Genomic DNA, 22,176 nt, shown 5'->3' on the forward strand with positions numbered 1-22,176 from the left:
TAATGGGTCACAAAGCTGAAAAAAGTCATATGTAGCCTTCCAAGGAATACATGTTAAAAAGATGAAAAGCACTTACAATTAATCTTATAAGGCAAATGATAGAAGAAAAAGGAGAGGAAGGAAAATTTTTTTCCTTAATTTTAATAGAGATTTAAATTTATTTATACATTTGCCATTATACACACATCATATTGATTTATTTAAAGACAGCATCGATATATAACATAACCATACTGGTGACAGTATATATTTGATATCACATATAACTAGATAAAAAACCTTAGTGCCATTGTATATTTATGTAATTTTTATTTTATATATTTGTAAAATGACACGACACGATAGAGTTTTTAATGCAAAGGAATTTGGGAGTCAAAATAGTATTTACTTAAATAGATTAACCGTTTTCTGTATTTCAGAGATGGTGATTGCCTTTAACTGGAAATTTTTTTTTTTGGTACCGGGGATTGAACACGGGTCCTTCTTCTTGCAAGGCAGGCGACAGAACCACTGAGCTAAATCCCCGGCCCCTAATTGAAAATTTTTAAACTTGAAATGTTTTTCAGAAGATAAACTTCTTCCTTTGCAATGGCACTTAGACTCCATCAAAACAAAGCAAGTTCTCAACTGATACATTTTTATATATTGCTTCATTTTTATTTGCTGAACCATCGGGACTTAATTTTCTGCCCTACTCGGTCAATAAACAATAATATTTAAAAATAAAACAGTGATTAAAATATTGTATTTTGCATTCATAAATTGTTATTTGGATTGAAACAGATGTTAATATTAAAAAGAAAATATAATACCGAATATAAGTGTATAATATCAAAATTAAAACATATTTTATTGCCCATATATTAAAATGAACCTAGAGCAGAACCACCTCAAGTGACCATTGATCTTCACGAGGGATAAAATAAGGGAATAGCTGTACAGGCTATATGCTACATTTAGAATCAAGTCTATTTTTCATCAAATTCAATTATGTTTTTATTATACTCTAGAGAATAAACATAATAGTATAGGGTGTATATATTTTTAAAAATAAAATACTGAATAATAACTATGGTTCAAAGGAGTGTAAATCATTTATGCACTCATTTATTGCCTTCTAACAGAATAGCTTTTAGAAAATTGTATGTCATGACAAATCAGTTATGCCACACTTACACTGCAGTCGCTGAATTACCTATGGCATTTTTGTATTGTAACGGTTCTATTTATCTCCCGATGGTGTACATTGAATAAGTAATGAATACCAGTATGATACGGATTTTCCCCAATACTTTTAAAAGAAAAAAACATTAGCAATTCATTTTTAAATATAGTACTTTTTTCTTTCTTTTGAATTTTTAAAGCTGTATTTCTTGCAGTGACCCTGACACCTCAAGTGTGAATTCCTTCCCTCTTCTTAATATCATCAAATTTTATGAGCCACGGGATCTCTCGCTTCCCCAAAGCAGTGATTCCCCAGAATGTACCAGTGTGCCCAGAGGTCCTGAACCTTCACCTGCCCTTCAGGAGAGTGGTCTTTCTCCCAGGCCATTTTCACTCCTGCGTCCTTGTTTCCATTCACGTCAGAGCTGGGAGACTGGTAGTTCTGATGATGGGAATCAGCGACAATGAATCATTTACTTTGAACACATATCAAAATTGATAGCAAGAGGGTAAATAACCTTCCAAGGAAGAATACTACCAATGCTGTACCCATAGACACAGTTAGTTATCTGACTGAAAACTGCCCACAGCACTGAAATATATTTTGGGCTGACTAGAACTTGTTAGTTTAATAAGATCTTAAGGAATAGATAGATGTTCGCTTGGGCTCACAACGTAACTGTGATTTTTGTTCTCTTAATGTTGAGTTGGACAGATATGTTGGGGTTTTTTTCTGGTACTGAGGATCGTGGTACCCAGGGCCTTGCATTAAACTACGTCCTCAGACCTTTATTTTTTATTTTGAAACAGGGTCTTGCTAAATTGTCAAGTTGCCCAAGCTGGGCTTAGCTTTGCTATCCTCCTGCTCTAGCCTCTCAGAGTGCTGGAATTATAGGTATGTACCACCACACCTCGTATATATATATTTTTTATTTTGAAAGTTTATTTTACTCTTTTCTAAGTATAAACAACCTCTCCTCATATTTCAGGGATCATATTTTGCTGATATTGATGTAAGATACCTACTCTTTTTCTTTTTTAATCTAAAGAAAGAGCAAGAAGGGCTGGGAATCTAGCTCAGTGGTTCCGCTGCCTGCCTTGCAAGCACAAGGTTCCGAGTTTGATCCCCAGTAGCAAAAAAAAGAGAAAGAGCAAGAAGCACTACCATGGAAGATACCATTTGTCTTAACACAGATGTCAGGGGAGGAGGGATTTTGTGAGAGAATTTTGGGTAAATGTTTTCTACAAAGTTAACTATATTTATTAATGGGAGGATACATATCCCATAGATTATACTTATTTTCCACACATTGGTTATATATTCTGAGCTTATATATGAAAAAATTGTAGAGTTCTCCATATGAGGGCTTAAAAGTCTAGTAGAAGTAACCAAAAGAAATCTGTAAGTAATCTACCAACTGCGGGCTTTTCACTGCAGAGCCACAAATGTGCTAATGGATGCATATACACACATATGAATATATTTTGTAGCCATGGCATATAATATAAAGAGAAATTCATTTCAAAGTCTGTATTTTACAGTATATTAATTTTGGCAGTATTTTGACACAATAAGAGGATGCAAATTAATATTTGCTCCTTTCTTCAACTTCCTATGTTTATATTTTGGAGGTTTCTTTATTTTCTTCTCCATCTCACAGAACCCTGATCTCTTCTCCCATCCTACTGAACAAGGCCAGGCTACATGAAAGAAAACAGAAAAGGACCACCTCCCTCCCCGGTTATGCAATCCAGGATAAGACCGGAGTACGCGCTCCGGGTTCCTCTGACTGGGCCCTGTCCAGCACTTTCAGACTCAGGCACTCAGTATTCTGGGCCTCAGCGCTCAGTAGCGTAAACTTTGCCTGGGTCTGTTCATATTTCCCTTTTTAACTTCTCTGTTCCTCCCACTGAAGCTTCAACACCAAGTCTGGTGTTGCTTGCAGATGAAATGTCAGTGAGTGGAAAGAAGACCGGCCACAGCAGTCTGTTGCACCCCTTTCTCCTCATCATTTTCTGTCATTATTAACTATGTTCTTGTGACTGTCTGTGGTGATCTTCACTCCTTCCTTCATCATCCTGCAGAATGTTCAGTGCTTCCCTTAAACCTCTGCATTAGGATGTAAGATGAGCAGGGGCCAATGTGGCGAGTCATTCTTTTTTAAATTTTTATTTTTATTAGTACATGTTTTCAGTACATAATGATTCATTGGGGAGAGTTGGTACATGTATGTGACGCATCTTAACTCTTTTTATTTCTTCTTCTCCTCCCCCTTCCCTCCACCTCTTGGTCCCCTGTCTATATCCAGTTATCTATCTTTTATTTTGCTCTTTCATTTATTATACTTGGCTTTCTCATATATGAGAAACCATACAATACTTAAGCTTGTGCAGCTGATTTATTTTACCTAACATTAAGGTCTCAAAGTGCATCGATTTTCTTACAAATGACTCAGATGTGTCCTTTTTTATATCAGGGTTCTTTGAAGTAATATGTACATTTTAGGTGTTGGACAATTTATAAATGTATGTATTTATCTCTAAGTGTGTTAGCTTTACTTATTCTACACCAAACAGATATAAGGTAATAAACAAATGTTGTTTGAGGATATCCTAAAGAATAGTATTACCATTGTCTTTCCATGAGGACTAAGGAAAGGGAAGCACATGTCTGCCTGTTTTGAAACTGTTACACCACCTAAAGTTTGAATAAGATTGTTATACTGAAAATTCAGGCCCAGTTGGAGCTTGAGCCAATAATAGTTGAATCACTATTTCTCAGAGACGATCATAGTTGATGGGCCACTGAGAAGTCAGCCTCACTACTGAAGTAAAACTCAAAGACCTGGCCCAGCTTTGAAGGGAAGAACGAGTTGTGGCCATAAAAATAAATTCATGTTTTTATTATTCAAATAGATACAGTTTTAAGGTGAGACAGCAGTGAGGTTTGATGATCAGTAAGTACTGCATTCTGAGGGGTCAGCTGTGGGTGAATTTCAAGTACAGTGAGTCTATAAATTTCCTGAGAGTGTCAGTGTCTTTGCATATAATCTCTTCTTGTAGGAGGAGAAGCCGTTTCTACTCTTCCCACAGGTACATTTAGAGGTTGCCTCCTGAGTACTCCCTTTGTGTCTTGTATGCACCTCTTATTGAATCATCCAGCATTGTAGTTATTTATTTACAGCTCTTTCTCACTAGACAGAATTCCTTTAGGGATGGTATGATGTATATTCATGTTTGGATCCCTAGTAGTGTTTATCACAGTACCTACCACATACTCAGCATCCAGTTAGTGCTTAGCAAATAAAGTGCCTACTCAATAAGCAGTTTTTGCAGTCCAAGAATCTAGGAGTGATGTTGAATGAGAAAATTGCCATAGGTATTCTTTTAAAAAGCACACTTCATATTGCATTTTTAAAATGGTTTATAAATTGCCTTATCCACAGCCTGTTGGTAATGCCCCACTTGCACACATCATTAACTTAGATAATTCGGAGTCATTATAATTAAAGCACATGCAGTTATAAGTTTATTAAGCAATGTGGAGACTTATGAAGAAGCATGGAGCACTATGATAAATACTCATGTTCTCAACATCCAGTTTAAGGAATAAAATATTAACAGTCCTGCTAAAGCTCTCTGTGTCCTCTCCTCAAACTTATTCCACTTTCATGCACTCCTACAAGAGGGGGATGTTGGATCTTGCATTTCCTCATACTTTTACTACCTGTGATGATGATCTTCAGCAATATGTGGCATTATATAAAATATTTTCAAATTATTATATGAATAGTATTGTATATGTCCATGTGGATTTCATTTCTCAACATTGTGTTTGTTAGATTCTACATGTTGATAAGTATTTCTACTTTATTTTTTTGGTTCTATTCCACTGAATGAACTATTGAACCATTTAATCATTCTTTTATTGCCAGACATTAAAACAATTTTCAGTGATTTTAATATTGCAAACAAAGCTAAGAAGATGCATTTAAATGTCCTCACTAAACTCAATTAATGTTAATAAACTTGGGAATTTAAACTATTTAGAAAAGAAAGTCTGCTACTATTTTTAGACTTTAAATTTTGCCCTAAAGTTTTGGGATCTAACAATAAATGTGCTAATTACTTTTTTGTTTGTTGAATTAGCTAGGTTATTTTCTCTTGACTGACCTTGCTTCTAGCGAAAATTTGAAGCAATTTCCAGTTATACAGATAACACTGTATGTGTTTTCTATGGTATTTCAAAAAACCTCGATTATGAGTTTGTATCATCTAAGCCTAATAATATATAGACTTCCTCCTACCCCAGGTTACCATCTCTGATAGCAATATTACCACATATATTTGAAAGTATTTGAAATATAACACTTGAAAATAATTGTACCTTTTAAATATTGAAAGTTAATTTTTAATTTAACTTTAACCTTGATTAAAGAAGATAAGTTGGTAGACCATGTATGAAACTAACATCCACCTTAAATTTTGAAAATATTTCTTTCATATAACAATTAGATAAGAAATTGCCAGACTTGGGAGGATTAAGTTTTTAAATAAGATATATAAATACTGGAGGAGGCAGGTTGACAAGAGATTTAGCCAACTAAAAAAAAAAATCCATATACCAACAATGGGTTCTGATATTTTAAAATTTGCAACACAGTGTTTTTAAAAACAAGCTGAAGTGTCTTAAGTTATATTAGTAAGGGAAGTCTCTTGAAATGCAACTGCTTAATCCTTTTATCAGCATTTGGACAACTTTCTAAAATATCTAGCTCTCCGAAGGCTTTACCCTATTCATAACTTGTAGTTATTGGCCTCTCCCCAGATTCAGATGTTAAGACATTAGCCTAAAAGCCAAGTCCTGATTGAAACAGATTTGGGTAGCCTCTCTTCTGAGCCTTTCCAGTTCACTTTGCTGTGATCTGTTAGGTTTCAATGAACGAGACATATAAGGACGGTGTAATAAAAACCTTTGATAAGGCGTCCCCAGAGTCAAGGTGAGCATCGTGTTTCTCAGCCCATGGAAATGTTCACGTGAGTTAAGAAAACTCCTGCCAGGCTCTTGGTGGACTCAGAACTGGTGTTCCAGGATAGGACTGTCCATCGGGAAATTCAGTGGCTTGTGGCTAAAGGAGGTATTATTTTTTCTTTTAAGTTCTTTGTTTTCATGAAAAGGCGCTTTGATTCTCAGAATTAATTTTTTTTCAGGGTAATTTAGTTTGAATTCTCTCTTGCTCCAAAGTCTCCTGAAAAGCTTTGCTCTAACTTTTATATTGTGTCTTTTATAGACAACCCATACCTGAGGAATTTTTCATATAGCATCAGTTTTAGTAATCAGCATGGTTTCTAAAACCCACATGGCTCTATCATGGAACCTATAATTAACAGCAATTATAGTTTCAAAACAGTCACTTTCCCCTCTGGTAACAAATATTCCTTGGAACTCTTAAGCGACAATGGGATAACTGTCAGTTCTGGGCGAGGAGGGGATTCAGTGTCAAAGGAATGTGTAATATTTGCAAGCTTGCTCTAGTTTGGTGTGCTGCCATCAGGTGGTGGGGATATGTCACATCGGCGTGGCTCTGCAGCTGGCACTCTGCCAGGGTCAGGACTTCACCCTGCAAAGACTGAAAATCACGAATGCACAGAATTACGTATGGAAATGAAAATAGCATAATATATCTGTTATTTTACCAGAGCTAAATATCCTTTGAATGGAATCTTTAAAACAGAAACATAAGCTTCACCTGGATGTTTTTTCTCTTCATCTTTTTTGTGAAGTCATTTCATCTTATTCCTCATAAACACTAAAGGAAATATAGAAAAGTGAAATAAAAACCTATTTAATTGCATCTCGCAAATATACTTGTCATTAACCTTTTGCTTCATTTCCTTCCAGTCTTTTTTTTCTTTTCTTTCTTTTTTGGTATATGCAATTTTTAGTGTATGTTTCTCTTTTGGAATGGAGTTGGATGGCAACAAAAGGTATTTAACATTTAACCGCAGTAACATTCTACATTCTTTATACAGCTTTTAAAATTAAAATTACAAGCTCTTTGTAACTGCTTCTGGATTTTTTTTTTTTTGGTAGTTACTGGGGATTGAGTACAGAGCCTTCAAGGATGTACATCCCTAGCTGTCTTTAAAACTATTTATTTTAAGACAAGGTCTTCTTAAAGTCACTGAAGTTGCCTAGGGAGAGCTTATACTTGGGACCCTCTTCCCTCAGCCTCTTAAGAGTGCTGGGATTATAGGTGTGCACCACTGTGCTTGGCTGACTTCTAAATGTTCTATCAATTTAATTTTTCCATAATTTGTATTACCACTCATCTGTTAGCACATAGTATTGTTACTGACTTTTATTGTCTTTGGGACTATTTTTCCTCTGCCTTCCATCCACTGCCTGTCAAGAGAGGCATTATTACATTATATCTATACTTGGTATTGGTTTTAACACAAAAGAATTTCTAAGTCATCTTTAAGTAACTATAATTTTATAATTTTATATATTTTATAATTTCTTGGTCACATTTTTCTTCTAGAAAATGTAAATTCGGTTTTCAACTAGGAATGAAAATGTATAGTCCCTTTGTTATTATTTTCATATCGTGAATATTTCATAAATGGTACACAACCAGATATGGGCATTTCAGACCCTATGTTGTTATGAGATAGAACTATTGTCTACTTCCTACCAGAATAATTATATGTTTTCTTTTTTATAGCATTGAGCATTGCATTAAAGAAATACAGAAGGAAGTTAATAAACAGTGTCCAGATGTACAGCTGCAAACAGCAACCGACTGCTTCGAATGGCTGATTCATGGTAGTTACAGTACATCTAAGTCACCTTCTGTTCCCCATGGAGATTTGATAAAATTCCTCAAAGCAATGGTAAAAAAATTTTTTTTGGTTTTATAATGGAGGTGAATAGGGGCTACAGTTCATTCAATTTCTATATGTAAATATTTATTTTAGTGATACTGGCCTGCCTTATCTAGGGGTGTATAGGTTCATTTTGTTTTGTTTCTGTATCCCCAGAAGAATCCAGTGATCTATTTAAAAAAATTCTTTACTCTGATTTTTATTAATAGAATGAAATTTTACATAACTGGAGGCTAAATATTACAATTCCTGGATGATTTATGATGTGATATGTAGTATAACAATACCACAAAATGTGTTAATGTATACAGAAGTTGTCTTCCAGAGTTTATATTTTTATATGTAAATGTTCCTTCACAACTACTAAGTTGCTCTATGCTCAGTATTAAACTTAATAAGATTCCCACCAATTGTATCTATTGAGTGGCTTTATCTGTGATTCACTACATTTCCAACTTGCAGTCATATCTAATACTTTTAAATCAAGGCAGCAATTTACACAAGATCATTTAATTATTGGAGAATTATTATATTGGTCTGTCTTTGACATCGATCACCCTCTAGATTAGAAAAGTTTTTGAACTCTCTAACAAGAACAGTTATTTTATTACACCTATGTCTACAACCATGGCTAACTTAAAAAAACAGATTCCCAAAGAAAGAGCACAATTGTTAGAAAGCAGTATTTCTGCAGTCATGGTTTTAATTTAATTTAGGGGGGAAAGACACTGTTTTTGTATGAACATCAAACACTGACTAAGGCAGATGTGGAAAATATCTTGAGGTTGTAGATGGCTTAGGATGATAGAATCAGATGAAAATAGTTTTTGGCTGTTGTTATTATTACAGATGTCTCTTTAATGTTTACAAAGTTAAAAAAAAGGAAGAGAAAGGAAGACTCTGCCCTGAAGCCTTAATATTTTAAGAAAATCCTCCCTCTCACCCATTATCTCTTGAAGGTAGAGCCTTGAAGAATAAATATGGATATTGTTATTCCTTTAATTTCTATTAAGAGCCATGTGTATTGAATTTCATTAATATTGATGTAATAATGCTTTCTCATTTAATTAAAAGCAAAAGCTTTTAATTATCTTTTAATCTGTCAGACATAAGTCATTCTCTATTCACTGCAGGGCAAAGGCCACCTTAGTTTTGTTCAAACTCATTAGACTGATAGGCTTGTGCCAGACCTAGGTTTTTCCTTTTTTACATAATTGATCATGTTATTTTGAGGAAGGAATCACATTATTAAAACAGACCCAGATTAAAATGACCTTATTATCAAGTTTCTACATGCTAAACGTGTCGATCTTGATGGTATTCTTCATATATTTGTTTTTTCACAGAAAATTTTTCTTAATTATCTGTTTAAATAAGAAGCAGATTCTCATTGTGGCAATTATACTGAAGTTATTTTCAAAATTTAAACAATCATACAGAACACATGCTTTAAACTTATATAATCTATTCTTCTTTGTTTGACCAAATATTTATAGTTATTCACTGGCTTAAAGAAACCCACATTTAAGGCACTAATATGATCATTTGCCTTAATTCTGATATGGCGCTGAGTCATATCTAAAGACATTTGTTTTCCAGAGGCATCAAAAGAAGTGAATATCAGGAGAGGATAGAGAAAGAAGCTACTGAAAAGTCCCCTGCACTGTGTGCTTCCCTTGAGTGCAGTAGACAGAACACAGATGAAGAGTGAATCCGGGGATATATTCTTGGTTCTGTGCCTTATTATAGGTGATGTTTGGAACTTAGGCATTCATATTAGTATCCTTATCTGTAAAATGAATTTTTAAATATCTATGCCACAGTTTTCATGTGAATAAACCAGAGAATGGGTATAGGAAATGCCTTTTATATATTAAAATGTATACATACGCTATGCAATTATTACAGGTAGAACTTTAAAGTTGGCATTGCAATGCTTAGCATGACTGAAAGCAATTTCTAGGAATTTGTCTAGAACTTATTCATAATTCTGAATCACACATAATACTTGTGGTACCTTTATCAATAAGTTTTAAAGTTCACCCAATTTTTATATGCCACTTCGGCCTTGCTTCCTCTTGTAATCAGCTTATTTCTACTTAAAGAATAGAAACTAATTTCACTATTAGCTGAAATAGATAGAAAGTGAGCACGTAAAGAGAATGTATGTGTGTAATTCAGTCTAAGAAGAAAGTAATTTTTTGTCCATTTATTCATAATTATACATACCATTGTTTTCTATCAGCACAGAAAATATAAAAGAGTAATTTTATAACATCTTTTTGGGAGCAATTCTGAGAATCTCTTTATCCCATTTTGAGTTAGTTGTTTCTTAAGAGAGAACTGAAATATTCTGATTAATTTTCAAAGGAAAACCTTTCTTAATGTGGTTCTCAGGAATTTAAATGCAAGTTGAAATCATTCATTGTATTAAATTTTATTTCTCAGGATGGTAACTATTAATAACCTCAAGGCACATACTATTTTTAAAAATCTCCACTCTGTTCTAGAATGATTTTAAGCATTGTATGTTCATTTGGGGTTTTATAATAATAAGTATACTCATTGAGGCATGCAAATTATCTACCAAGAATTAATTAGGGGCATGATCTTGAATTTATTTTGTCTTAGAAGCACATTTCAATCAATACTTCGCTATAGATTTTTATTTAGAACTTTTAAGCTTCAGCTTTCATACAGCTCAGGTTGTATCAGGGATGTAACAATAAAAGCTAAAAACTATATGTCTAGAGCTCTATTGATAGTCAGCCAGCTGGGCTTTTACCGAATTTAACAGACCATAAAAGCTAACATTCAAAACTGTCTGAATTGATTAAATTCCAGTGGCAAAGAATAAAATCTTGAAGGGCATCAGAGTATTGATTCTAAAGTGATATAAATTATTATAAAATTGTGTATGTCTGTAGAGTAATTTTTCTTGTTGTGTTTAGATGCAATACATTTCTTATGTGATAATTTACTTTTACCAGGAAGATTTATTGAAGAATGAACAAAATCAAGAAGAAATGATACTGGATTTACTTTGGGACCTGTCCTTCCAGAGCAGCGTTTCATTACCATCAACTTTAAGTGAAACATCTTTTCATTTCCTGTCTAGGACTTCTCTTCATTCTGTTGAAGATCATTCCTCAATGGATGTGAAGTCTATATGGGATGAAATAAGACTGCATCTTCGATGCTTCTTAGTTAACAGATTAGAAAGCCATAATGTAATAAACAGTTCACAGCAAAGAATTGTATTGAAAAATCAGTACATACAACAATTCTTGTTTCTCTATCCAGAATCAGAAGTTATCATCAAGTACCAAAACATACAGAATAAACTGTTGGCTAAACTTCTGCAGGACAATTTTCCTTCTTACAGCAGAGATTCAAATTTAGATGTAATTGCTCATGGATACCAAAGTACAATGCTTAAATTATATTCAATGATAAAAGAGGATTTTAGCATTCTGTGTGAAATTTTATCTCCATCCTCAACAGTGAAATTTATTAAAGACACTTACTTGGATACAGTTACAGAAGAAATGGGAAAATTTCTTGAAAACTTTTGTGAGCTGCAGTTCAAAGAAAATGCTGTCCGTGTGGTTAAAACAAGCAAGAGCTCCAGCAAGCGTAGAGGAGCAGTGCATGCCTTGGGTTAGTGACATTTACGTTTTCTGTTTGGTTTAACTTAAACCTTTCTATATCTTTACTTGAGGGGGGGATTGTTTATTTGTTTTGTTTTGGTTTGGTTTTTGGTTTTTCTTTGTTTACACCTCATTACAAACTTGGAAATAAATCAAAAAATGAATGTAATGAAATTTTGCAGTTTACATTTCTCTTTTATGCATTGCTTCTTATGTAAGTATAGTCAAAGAAGTGTTTCTTTTCTGTTACATTGTTAATGATATTGAAAATGTAAGCCAGAAGTTTTGCAAATAAGAGTTTCATTTCCCTTGATTGCATACAGCAAATGATCAAGTATTGGGTGAAACTGTATATAAGTATATACGGTCATATGTATAACATGAAAGCTTAATTTGTAATCCATTATATCTTTGACAGCCAAAGCAGCATTAGATAAAAGACTTGCTGAAAATTTGTTGAATTTTGCATTAATTAAAATTAGAAGTATAAATCTTATAACATTTTAGCCAATTCTTATAAAAGAGCAATTATGAAATATTATTATAAAATTCTGTATTTTAATTTCTTAAGAAGGTATAGCATTGATGCTATAGCTAAGTTTAAAAGTTCTTCTAATTTTTCTATAAGAAAGTATAAAATTAAAAGGTGATTTATGCTATAGCTAATTTTAAAAGTTCCTGTAATTCTGTTATAAGAATGTATAAAATTAAAAGATGAATACATTTTATTCAAAAGATAAAAGAAAAAGGAAAGAAATTATTGTGATATAATAAACTTTTTGGTCATGGTTTTAATTTTCCACCAGTGGACAAAAATCAAGGTAAAATGTGATTGTTCTAAAATTATTAATCATGAATCTCTGAGGCCTCTCTCTAACTAGATTCATAAACTACATTATTTAAGTATTTGAAAATTATCATTTGGTAAATTGTTGTGGCTCTTTGTATTTATAACCTTTTTATTATTTCTATAGCTCACTGTATTTTTACTTATCTTCACTATTTAAATGCCAGGAGACTAAGTTAACATTGATATATGAACTTTTAAATACATCAATATGTTTTCTTAAAATTTTTATTTTCTCCTGGAAACTGGAAGACATTGCAGAATGGAGACACAGCAACTTGTGTTGTGGCAAAATACAAAACTGGTTACTTTAAAAACATTGCAATTTTGTTAAAATCAATTAGGTTTTCATTTTAATTGTTAACACAAATTCTTACATGCATTTCATGAGTGCACTTGTTTTCTACAATTTTTGTATACTCTAACAAAAATTTCCTCTCTGCTTATAAACTATTTCCAATGTGAATATTTTTTGTATGCTAAATATAGCGTATAACCAAAGAAAAGATCCATATGGTTGAAAATATGTGTAAATTGGTATGGAGTCTTCTGTAGGACTGATACTGAGGTATTTTCCTGTTTCTGAGAGAAAAGTGCACGTGTCTACTTTAGCACTAAAATTGGAAATAGGAGTGAGATTTCATAAGCAGAATCAAGATTAAAATGTAGCTGTTTGCGTCCAGTACTTATGTTCTCAACCACCATGCTGTTGCACATCGTCTCAAAGTACAGATTAAATGTTTTGTCACCCATAAAAGAAATTTCAAACAGCGGTTTTCAGGTGGACTGCCTGAAAATCAATTCATTCAGCTTTATTTACCACCTAGCATCATTTAGCAGCTATCATGGTCAAGGTTCTAAGATAGACACGGAATTAGGGAGAAAATCAACTGAGTGGCTGCTGTTATATGAGAAATGCTAAACTAACTGGAAAGATCAGCCATGTTTTTCACTAATATTTTACCCAGTTACCAAATTTTATTTATTAAAGAAATGCAGATTCGAAATGAGCAGTAATAATTTATATTTCTACTTGAATGAAATTAGAGTGGCTTGAATGGAATATATCATATTATCTTTAATATACATCTGTATCTTTATGCTTACCAAGGCTTTGATATTTTGCCTGAGATCTACAGAAAGGATATTCTTTAAGTAACAACTGACTGCTGACATTTATTAGTCAGAAAGTGGTGTACAGTATTATACTTAATTTCTCTAACCAGCCAACAAAGTAGATACCATTATTATCTTCACTATACAGTCAGGAAACTAACACATAGAGGTTTTATTTTTGTTTTGTTTTGGTTTTGGTACCGGGGATCGAACTCGGGACCTTGCACTTCCAAGGCAGGCGGTGGAACCACTGAGCCAAATACCCGGCCCGACATAGAGGTTTTAACTAATTTGCTCAAGGCCAGAGAGTGAAGTCAAGATTCAAATTCATGTATGTCTGACTCCAGAGCCCTTCCTCTGTGACTATGCTCTGTTGATTAAAACTCCGAATGGAAACAGCATGTCCCAGTTGGAAACCCTTTTCTGCATCCTCTCTGTGTTGTCGTCTTGCTTTTCTCCAAATTACCCTTTCTCTTCTCATTTGAAAGCTACACAATCCCAACTTGAAAGTTTTTTTTTTTTGTTTATAGAGTAATCTCTTCACAGTGACCTGTTGATATGTCTTAAACAGGATTTATCTGCCTGCTATGGTCCTAACAAGCTAATGTCCTATCTGTTTGTGCATATGCCTACTGTGTTCTTGAGGAGTTAATACAATGTGGACTTACGGAATCCTTAATTGCCTCTGACTTCGTATTTAGATTGGGAACTGATTGCTCTTTCTTGAATGATCTGTAAATAATCTATTTATCTATATTACTTGTGCATAAAAATGATTGCTTATTGTTATGCATAATATTTTATAAAACTTTATATATGTGAGCTCATTTAATCTTCTGAATTGTTCTTTACATTTATTTATAGTTTTTATATGGGATAACTGAGACTCAGAGAAGTCAATATTTCCTAAGGCCACACAGCTAATAAGCCAAAGAGAGGGACTTCCTCTGTTTGCAATTATTTGGTATATTATCTTCTTTTTTCCACCCAGTGCTAAGGATTAAATTCAGAGCCTCATACATGCTAGGCAAGTGGTCTACTGCTAAGCTACATCTTTAGTCTTGGGATATTATCTCCATATGTCTCAAAACTGTGCGTCAGAAACACTGCAAGATACGATGATAATTAGAATTAAAAATAATTTATAAAGCACTTTCTCTTTTTTGATTTTCATATTCCTGTATTGTTTATAGTACTCATTAAATGTTCTTTCTTTTTTATTGACAGTGATTCCTAACTGACATACGATTTGCTGGTGCTTGTTACCTAAGGAACTAATTTGATACGGTTTTTATGCTATGCTGTGCTGCACTGCTTTATCCCATCCATCCCGCCCTGCCCTGCCCTGCTCTGTGCTGCTGTCACACAGCAGGAGGAGCCCCCTGCAAGGCTATTGCTTCTCTTCACCCTGTTGTGCCCTTTGTACTCTCGATGCAGAAGGAAAGAATCCACAAGAACTCTGATGACTATTATAATTATTATTTTTAATCTTCCTCTAGTAGAAGGTAGAATTTTAAGTAATACAAAACAGTAAATGGAGTAAAAAAATGAGAAAGTATGGCTTATTCAGTTATTATTAATTCCTTTTCTGTTACTGTTTGTTTGTTTTGAGACAGAATCCTGCTGTGTAGTTTAGGCCTGCCTTGAACTTGCAACAGCAATCCTCCTGCCTCAGCCTCCCAAGTGCTAGGATCACAGACATGCACCAGGTCCTTTAAAATAATAGTATAGCTTCAGGTTTTGGGTGGGTCTTGCTTGTTTTGTTGATTGTGAGTCATGTTTTATCCCTGAATGCCTCACTACCTTAGCCCCCTGCTTTGTGACCTTAGGTAACTAACTCATTTAACCTCTCTGAATCTTTCTGTTGAAAAAATGAAAGGCTTACATGAAACAATATCTAAGGATCCTTCAAAGTCTAAACTCTTTCTGACCCTGTACATGACCACAACCAAAGTTTAGGTCTATAATTTGACCTTGGAAACTGCCACCACACTCATTCTCTCTACTGACTTACAGATGTATTAACTGGCAAAGAACGTGGCTCTGTACGCCCCCATAGAAGGTACAACAAGCGCTTCCTTTTAGATCTCCATTGGTGTGAGTTTCCCTCTCCCAAGTGAAACTTGGATATAATAAGATGAAACTGCTCATCTCCTGCAGTTGCATATTTTATAAGGATTGGAGAGTAGGAAGGCGGTGGGTGATTAAACAAAAACAGGAAATGGAGTTTGTCTTTCCAGCTTACATCTGAAGCTATTCTTAATAATTCTTTTTTTTTTTTGCCTTTGTCTTTGATCTCATAACCAAGTTTTTAAATTTTTATTCTTATAAGAGCGTTTTTAAACAGATAATTAAAAAGTAAGATCACAGACAATTAGAAATGCAGCTATTATGTCTTGTTGATTGCAAAGAAATCCATATGTCTGTTCATAGCATATATTTCCATCTGACCAGGTAGGGATTTAGTTCTGATGTGTGTTTTTGCCCAGGGAAGAACCAGCTGATTTCTACACGGCCATAGATAGCAGGCAAGACAGTGCTTTTTCTCAAAAAGCATCTCTGCATCCACACAAGTCCCTTCATAGATAAGTGCAAAATGAAAGCCTCAACATTAGGCTTTGTAAAGCGTGAGGAGTGATTCTGTTCAACAAGTCTGTAGGCAAGAATTTCAGAAACCATATGCAATACATGTTAACCTCTTGTAAGTTTAGTGTGTCTTTTAGCATATAAAGAAAATCAAAAGTAGTATTTTGGGTTTTGACAGGATTGACCATGAAGGCTTCCTGTCTCCTGATTCTGTGTTTACATGGCATGCCTGTGCCTGTCTGCTGTGATAGCCGAGGGTGGCCAGGCCATCGGCAGGGAAAAGAGAACCTGTCTGACCGTTTTCTGGGCCTGGAGGGCTTTCTCCAGTCAATGATTCCCTTCTATAAGTTGATCTCTCCACAGTAATGTCCTCAAGGTGAACTACAAGGGTAAGAGTAAAGATTAGAACTATTTATTTCAGCTCCCTTAAAGGGGACAGGATAGGGCAAATTCATCATGGCAGTTAGGATAGGGTTTTCTGTGCGGAAGGTCATTGCCAGCCATTCTGATTCTTGACTTTTGATAAGGCACAGATAGCTTAGAATTTATTTTGTAGAAAGTACTTGAATAAAGTATATTTCTTGCAAGGAAATGTTACTCAGAACAAAAATTCAACTTTTTAAAGTTACTGTTTTCCCATTGATCACCTCTATTTTTCCTACATACAGGTTTATGAGTACGCAAAAGCCATTGGTCCAGTAGATACTGTATGTTAAGTGCTTTTAGTTTGCCATGTACCATGCTAAACATTTCATGCACTGAATATCATTTGATTCTTGAAACATTTCTGAAAAGTTGGTCCTGATCCCTATTTTATGGATATAGAAACTGAAATTTGGATATGCAGCTTGTTGAAAGTTCATGGCTAAGCCTTACTTTGCTTAATACTCAAACCTATTATGACAAAGCCTGTCCTCTTAACTTGCTCTTGCTAAGTGAATTGATTTGTAAGACAAAGAAGCCTTTTAGAATTTAAAAAATAATTTTCATGATAGCCACTTTTGAGATCTTAAATTTTGTTTGTTATACTTTTAAAATTTGTATCACATTTATCTTTCTGTGTATAAAAGTAAATTACCTTGAATTTTGGAACTGTGATACTAACACGGTATAAAGCCACATCATTGGATTTTCTATTTGGAAAAAGATTTGGGAGAAAATGTAAGGCTTTCTTTACGTGTTAATAAAAAGGGAAATAATAATGTTAATTTTTAACTTGATAATTAAAAAGGATCCCCATGGAGAAATTTATTTTATACCTAGAGATGTGAGTAAGCTGGTTATATTTAAGCTTTCAACCATAGGCAGTTAAAAGTAACTCAGTATTTGAAATAATTGAACTAATTGTTGCCAGGTTTGAGACCCTTTTTAATCATTAATTAATAACAATACCATTAGCTAGCATCATATTTTTAGGATACTTGCACACATTTAATTTGCTGATTTGACTTATCTTTGCTGCAGCACCACCTAGAAATTGTACACTGCTGCATCTTCTTTTATGGGTGAACAACTGGAAGGATTTATCTAATAAGTCAGGTTTGCAATGGAATTAAGATCAAAAGAGAAATTTCTTCCCGTAGTCTCAATGCCTCCTAAGAAAACAGACGAAAAGTTGAAAATAAGAACTTTTTCACCTAAGTACTCATGTTTAGATTCTTCCTACTAAGAAGATTCTTTCTTCCTTGTTTCATTTCTGAAAATTATTTATATCATTAAAAACCATGGGGAAAATGCGTGTATATGAGTGTGAGGGCAGGGTGTACATCACATGCCTGGGTAGGTGTGCAGTAGCATATATATGTGTAAATATCTTTACCTAAAACATTGCTTTCTGCCGCAGGGACTCTAGTGACCCAGCTATTCACCATTAAATGTCCTGAGGCCCATCAGACAGTTTTAAAGACAGAAGGACAACAAAGATGAGAAGTGTGTTTGGTGAGAGAGAAAGGTAGATGTAATTAATTTTAGTAATATTTTTCCTTCCATGTAGCGAGAATTAGCAATCACTAAATTGTGCTCAGTTATCTGTCTTGTTTCCTGCTTCCTTGCAACACTTACGTGCTCTTCTGAAGGTTAGAAAGACTTTCACTTGCCATGTCCTCTAATTATGAAGTCTAGATATTAAGAATGGAAGATAAAACTGACTCACTGTTTTAATTTCTTCTAAGGGGTCACTGCTCAGTTTGAGATTTATGTACCTTTATTGACCTTTTAATAACATTTTTAAAAAGTGAAACACCTTTTGTTTTTTTGAGACACTTTTTTTTTTTTTGTACCAGGGATTGAACTCGGGATCTTGCGCTTGCAAGGCAGGTGCCAGAACCACTGAGCTAAATCCCCAGCACTTTTTTTTTTTTTAATTGGTACTGGGGATTGAACTTGGAACCTTGTGCTTTCGAGGCAGGAGGCAGAACCACTGAGCTAAATCCTCAGCCCTTTTTGAAACACTTTTGAAAAGATTAAAATACTGAGAGTTTTGTTTGTTTGTATTTATTTTGGTGCTGGGATTTGAACCCAACCCCTTGCACGTGCTAAGCCTGTGCTCTACCACTGAGCTACACCTCTAACCCCCAAATACTGAAGTTTTAGAAACTTAACTTTATACTTGAGAAAAGAAATGTCTATTTAAAAATATGTGACATTTTAAGAGCACAATGAGAATAATTGAAAAAAGTTCATTGCAAAGTATTTTAAAATAAAATTATTCTCAAAGTGGACAGATCTACCTTTAAGATATTCTTTACTGAGCAAAAAATGTGAATGTGTATGCATGAGGTTGCTGCTAGCCAGAAATTGGTTTTCTGGGAGAAGTAAGTTGCTAAGTCTTTATGCAACCTTCCTAAAACTTTTCTGTCTCCTGCTTACCCTGTTAAACTTGTCAGTCTATATTTTAATTTATGAACGTAATAATGCAATTCTTATTTCATTTGTTTTATATAAAACTGTTTAGAAGTCGTGAATCCCTAAATTTCTTTTTTACTATATGTTCATTTTTCCAGTGGACAATTATAAGGGTTACATATAATTCAATTGATGTGTTTCTTCTAAAGTTCTTGGAAAATGTGATCTGTGACTCTTGGTTCTTATATTATTAATAAGTTATTAATATTCAGCATATTTTTCTGTTTTTTTAAAATTCATTAAGTTTATTGGTACATTTTAGTAAACAACATGCTGGCATTCATTATTGGGAATTTGTACCTTTACATAATACATCTTGGTTCTTATTTTTCCCCATTCTCCTGCCCTCCCTTCAACCCCTCCACCCCTCCTTATTTACAAAGACTTTGTTTCCATTTTTTCTTTTTCTCATATTTTTTCCTTTCCCTTCTTTCCTTTCTTCCACCTTGTTTTGTTTTTTAAAACAAGGTCTCATTATATAGTTCACTCTGGCTTTGAACTCATTGAAAGCAAAGAAACATTGATGAGATTCTTTAAAAACTGAATTTTTTTAACCAGGAGACTGAATTTTCATGATTGTTTTTGTACCATGACACTCTTTTTTATGAAAATCAACTTGGAAATTGTGCACTACAATATAATATTTTCATTGTAATAATTTTGGTATAAATATGAAAATCTTTGACCATCAGTTTTATATTTGTGAAATACTTGGTAAAAAACCTCTGCAAGAATTAGTTGTCATTTAACATCTCCACTTGCTAGTTTTACCTTAGGAGATGTCTTAGTACAGCTAGGCTGCTATAACGGAATGCCGTGAAGTTGGGGCCTTACACAACAAACACCTATTTCTCACAGTGTCAAGGCTGGTGATTCTCATCAAGGCTGCAGCTGATCTGCTGTCTGCTGAGGGCTCACTTTCTGGCTCATAGATGGCAAATTGTCTTCCCATGGCAGAGGGGCAGGAGTACTTCCTGGGTTCTCTTTTATAAGGACATTAATTGTTTTCATAAGAGCTCAATCCTGATGACCTGATTAGCGCCCCTAAAGGCCCCACCTCCCAGTGCTATGGGCTTAGGTAACAAGCAGAACTTCAACTGGGAATGGGGAGGAACACACACATTCAGATTATAACCGGAAATCTCAGTCTTTTACACATGGGAAGTAATTAATTTTTTTTGAAGTGCCATTTTTTGAGTATGGATTGATCTCTGTGTAGTTTTTCTTTCTTTTGGGGTGGGTACTGAGAATTGAGCCTATGGCCTTGGTAGCATCCACGGTCCATTTTAAATTTTGAGTCAGATTTTAGCTAAATCACTAAATTGTCCAGGCTGGGCTAGAACTTGAGATTCTCCTGCCTCAGCCACCCAGAGTGCTGGGATTACAGGCAGGCATCATCATGCCCAGCTTCTGCATAGGATTTTATACGGGAGAAAATCTGTAGCTTTGAGAGTTAAACCACTTGATCCTTCACCTACTAAAAATGAAAGTGAGAAAATAAAACTTAGCTTTGGGTAAAATGTTCAAAAGTCATTACGAATTTCAGTCAGAAATTCTTTTCTTCTCTCATTCTTAACATTGAATGTCTATTTTTCTGTTTACATATATATATTTTAATTTGCTTCTAGTCTTATCAAAACACTCATAAGAACTTTCTAAGTAAAGATCTAAAATTATGCATGTAAGAAAATTAAGTTACTTAAAATGGGGTATAGTGTCTACGCCCAATCAACAGCAAAACCTATCAATGTTTGCTTATTGCAAACTTCTTTTCAACATTGAATAATTACTGATAGCCCTTGTCTATTATTTATAAAAGTGTAGTTTACTCTCTTACTAGTTTAATCTCTTTCATAACAGAACAATAGAAGTACTCAAGATAGCAAGTAAATTTAACTCAGAGATGAGAATCTAATATGGACTTGGGAATTATATGATGCCAATGAAATATTAAAGACTAAATAATTTTAAGTTTTGGTAGTTACTATTTTATAACATAGACTAGCTGATTTTAGAAAAAATGGCATTAGATTGCTTATCCTCCAAGGTGGCAATTACTTTAAGTTTGAATTCATTGTTAGAATTTCCATCAGCAAAAGGTGCACTGTAGAATAATTATTGGAGTGGACCCCCATGTTTGTGCAACAGTCCTTAAAAGAAGAGAAATTGTCTCCAAATTTTATGATAGTTATTGTCAGAGAAAACTACATTGTAAAATCATTTTATAGTGCCACCTTTTATCTTTTTTTCCAAACTGTACTGAAATCAATTATAATTAACATTGTTATTGTTCTTTTCTGTTAATGCAATAAAACACTAACCCTTCAGTCATTTGAATAGGGTATACTTTTTTTTTGGTACTGGGGATCGAACTCGGGTCCCTGCTCTTGCATAGCAGGCGGCGAAACCACTGAGCTAGATCCCCGGCCCAAGAGGGTATACTTTTAATGGGCATTGTTTTCTTAGAATTTTTCTTAGTTATGCTCAAAAGCTATAAAGTTTAAAGTTATGGTATGCGGGACTAGATAGCGTAACCTCAACCCTGAAAAAAGAAATAGTAAGATGGAGCAACCAAAGCGCCTTTAGGACTTAATAGCTAGCATCTAATGTGAAATTAATGTGTAAAGATGAGAAAAACTTGCTGGAATTTATGAACAAGACATTACTGCAAGATTTAGTCGAAGCTTGACTTCCAGTGAGTCTCTCTAGAGAAAGATGTGTTCTCTTTATTGAGTTTGAGCAGTTGGTCTTAACATCTCGTTATTTGGAAAGAAACAAATTCATGCGAGCTTTGTGTATATATATTCGTGAGTGATTATCTCAAATGTTTCCTTTTTCCTGTGACTTAGAGACAACAAAAGGTAAGTGTAAGTCCTTTGTAGTTTTAGGAAAAGTGCTTGTAAAGATTTGAGTTACAGAAAAATACATATACTTTGATATGTCTATGTCTAAAAACAGAGTTACTATGTGTGAACTTTAGTGGAGATCATTCAGTCATGAACCAGTGTGTTTGCTTTTAAT

The 22,176-nt window shown here is 34.1% G+C and overlaps 1 protein-coding gene across 9 annotated transcripts in view; it reads left to right on the forward strand.

Moving 5' to 3' along the window:
- The window catches only part of Kiaa0825 (KIAA0825 ortholog), a 382,237-nt gene that overhangs the window by 43,830 nt on the left and 316,231 nt on the right, over window positions 1–22,176 (forward strand). For 6 of the 9 annotated variants that reach the window (XM_087180707.1, XM_087180706.1, XM_013071110.3 and 3 more), the window contains exons 3-4: window positions 7,893–8,061; window positions 11,043–11,712. In XM_087180707.1, the coding sequence (XP_087036833.1) occupies window positions 7,893–8,061; window positions 11,043–11,712 (839 nt within the window). Of the gene's footprint in view, window positions 1–1,974; window positions 2,060–7,892; window positions 8,062–9,651; window positions 9,802–11,042; window positions 11,713–22,176 lie in introns of all 9 variants that reach the window. The other 3 variants (XM_087180710.1, XM_087180709.1, XM_087180711.1) reach the window with 3 other exon arrangements.

This window comes from Heterocephalus glaber, unplaced genomic scaffold (assembly GCF_053883595.1).
Source record: "Heterocephalus glaber isolate CG9 unplaced genomic scaffold, H.glaber_assembly_v1.0 deba00001465, whole genome shotgun sequence".
Classification (NCBI taxonomy): Eukaryota; Metazoa; Chordata; class Mammalia; order Rodentia; family Bathyergidae; genus Heterocephalus; species Heterocephalus glaber.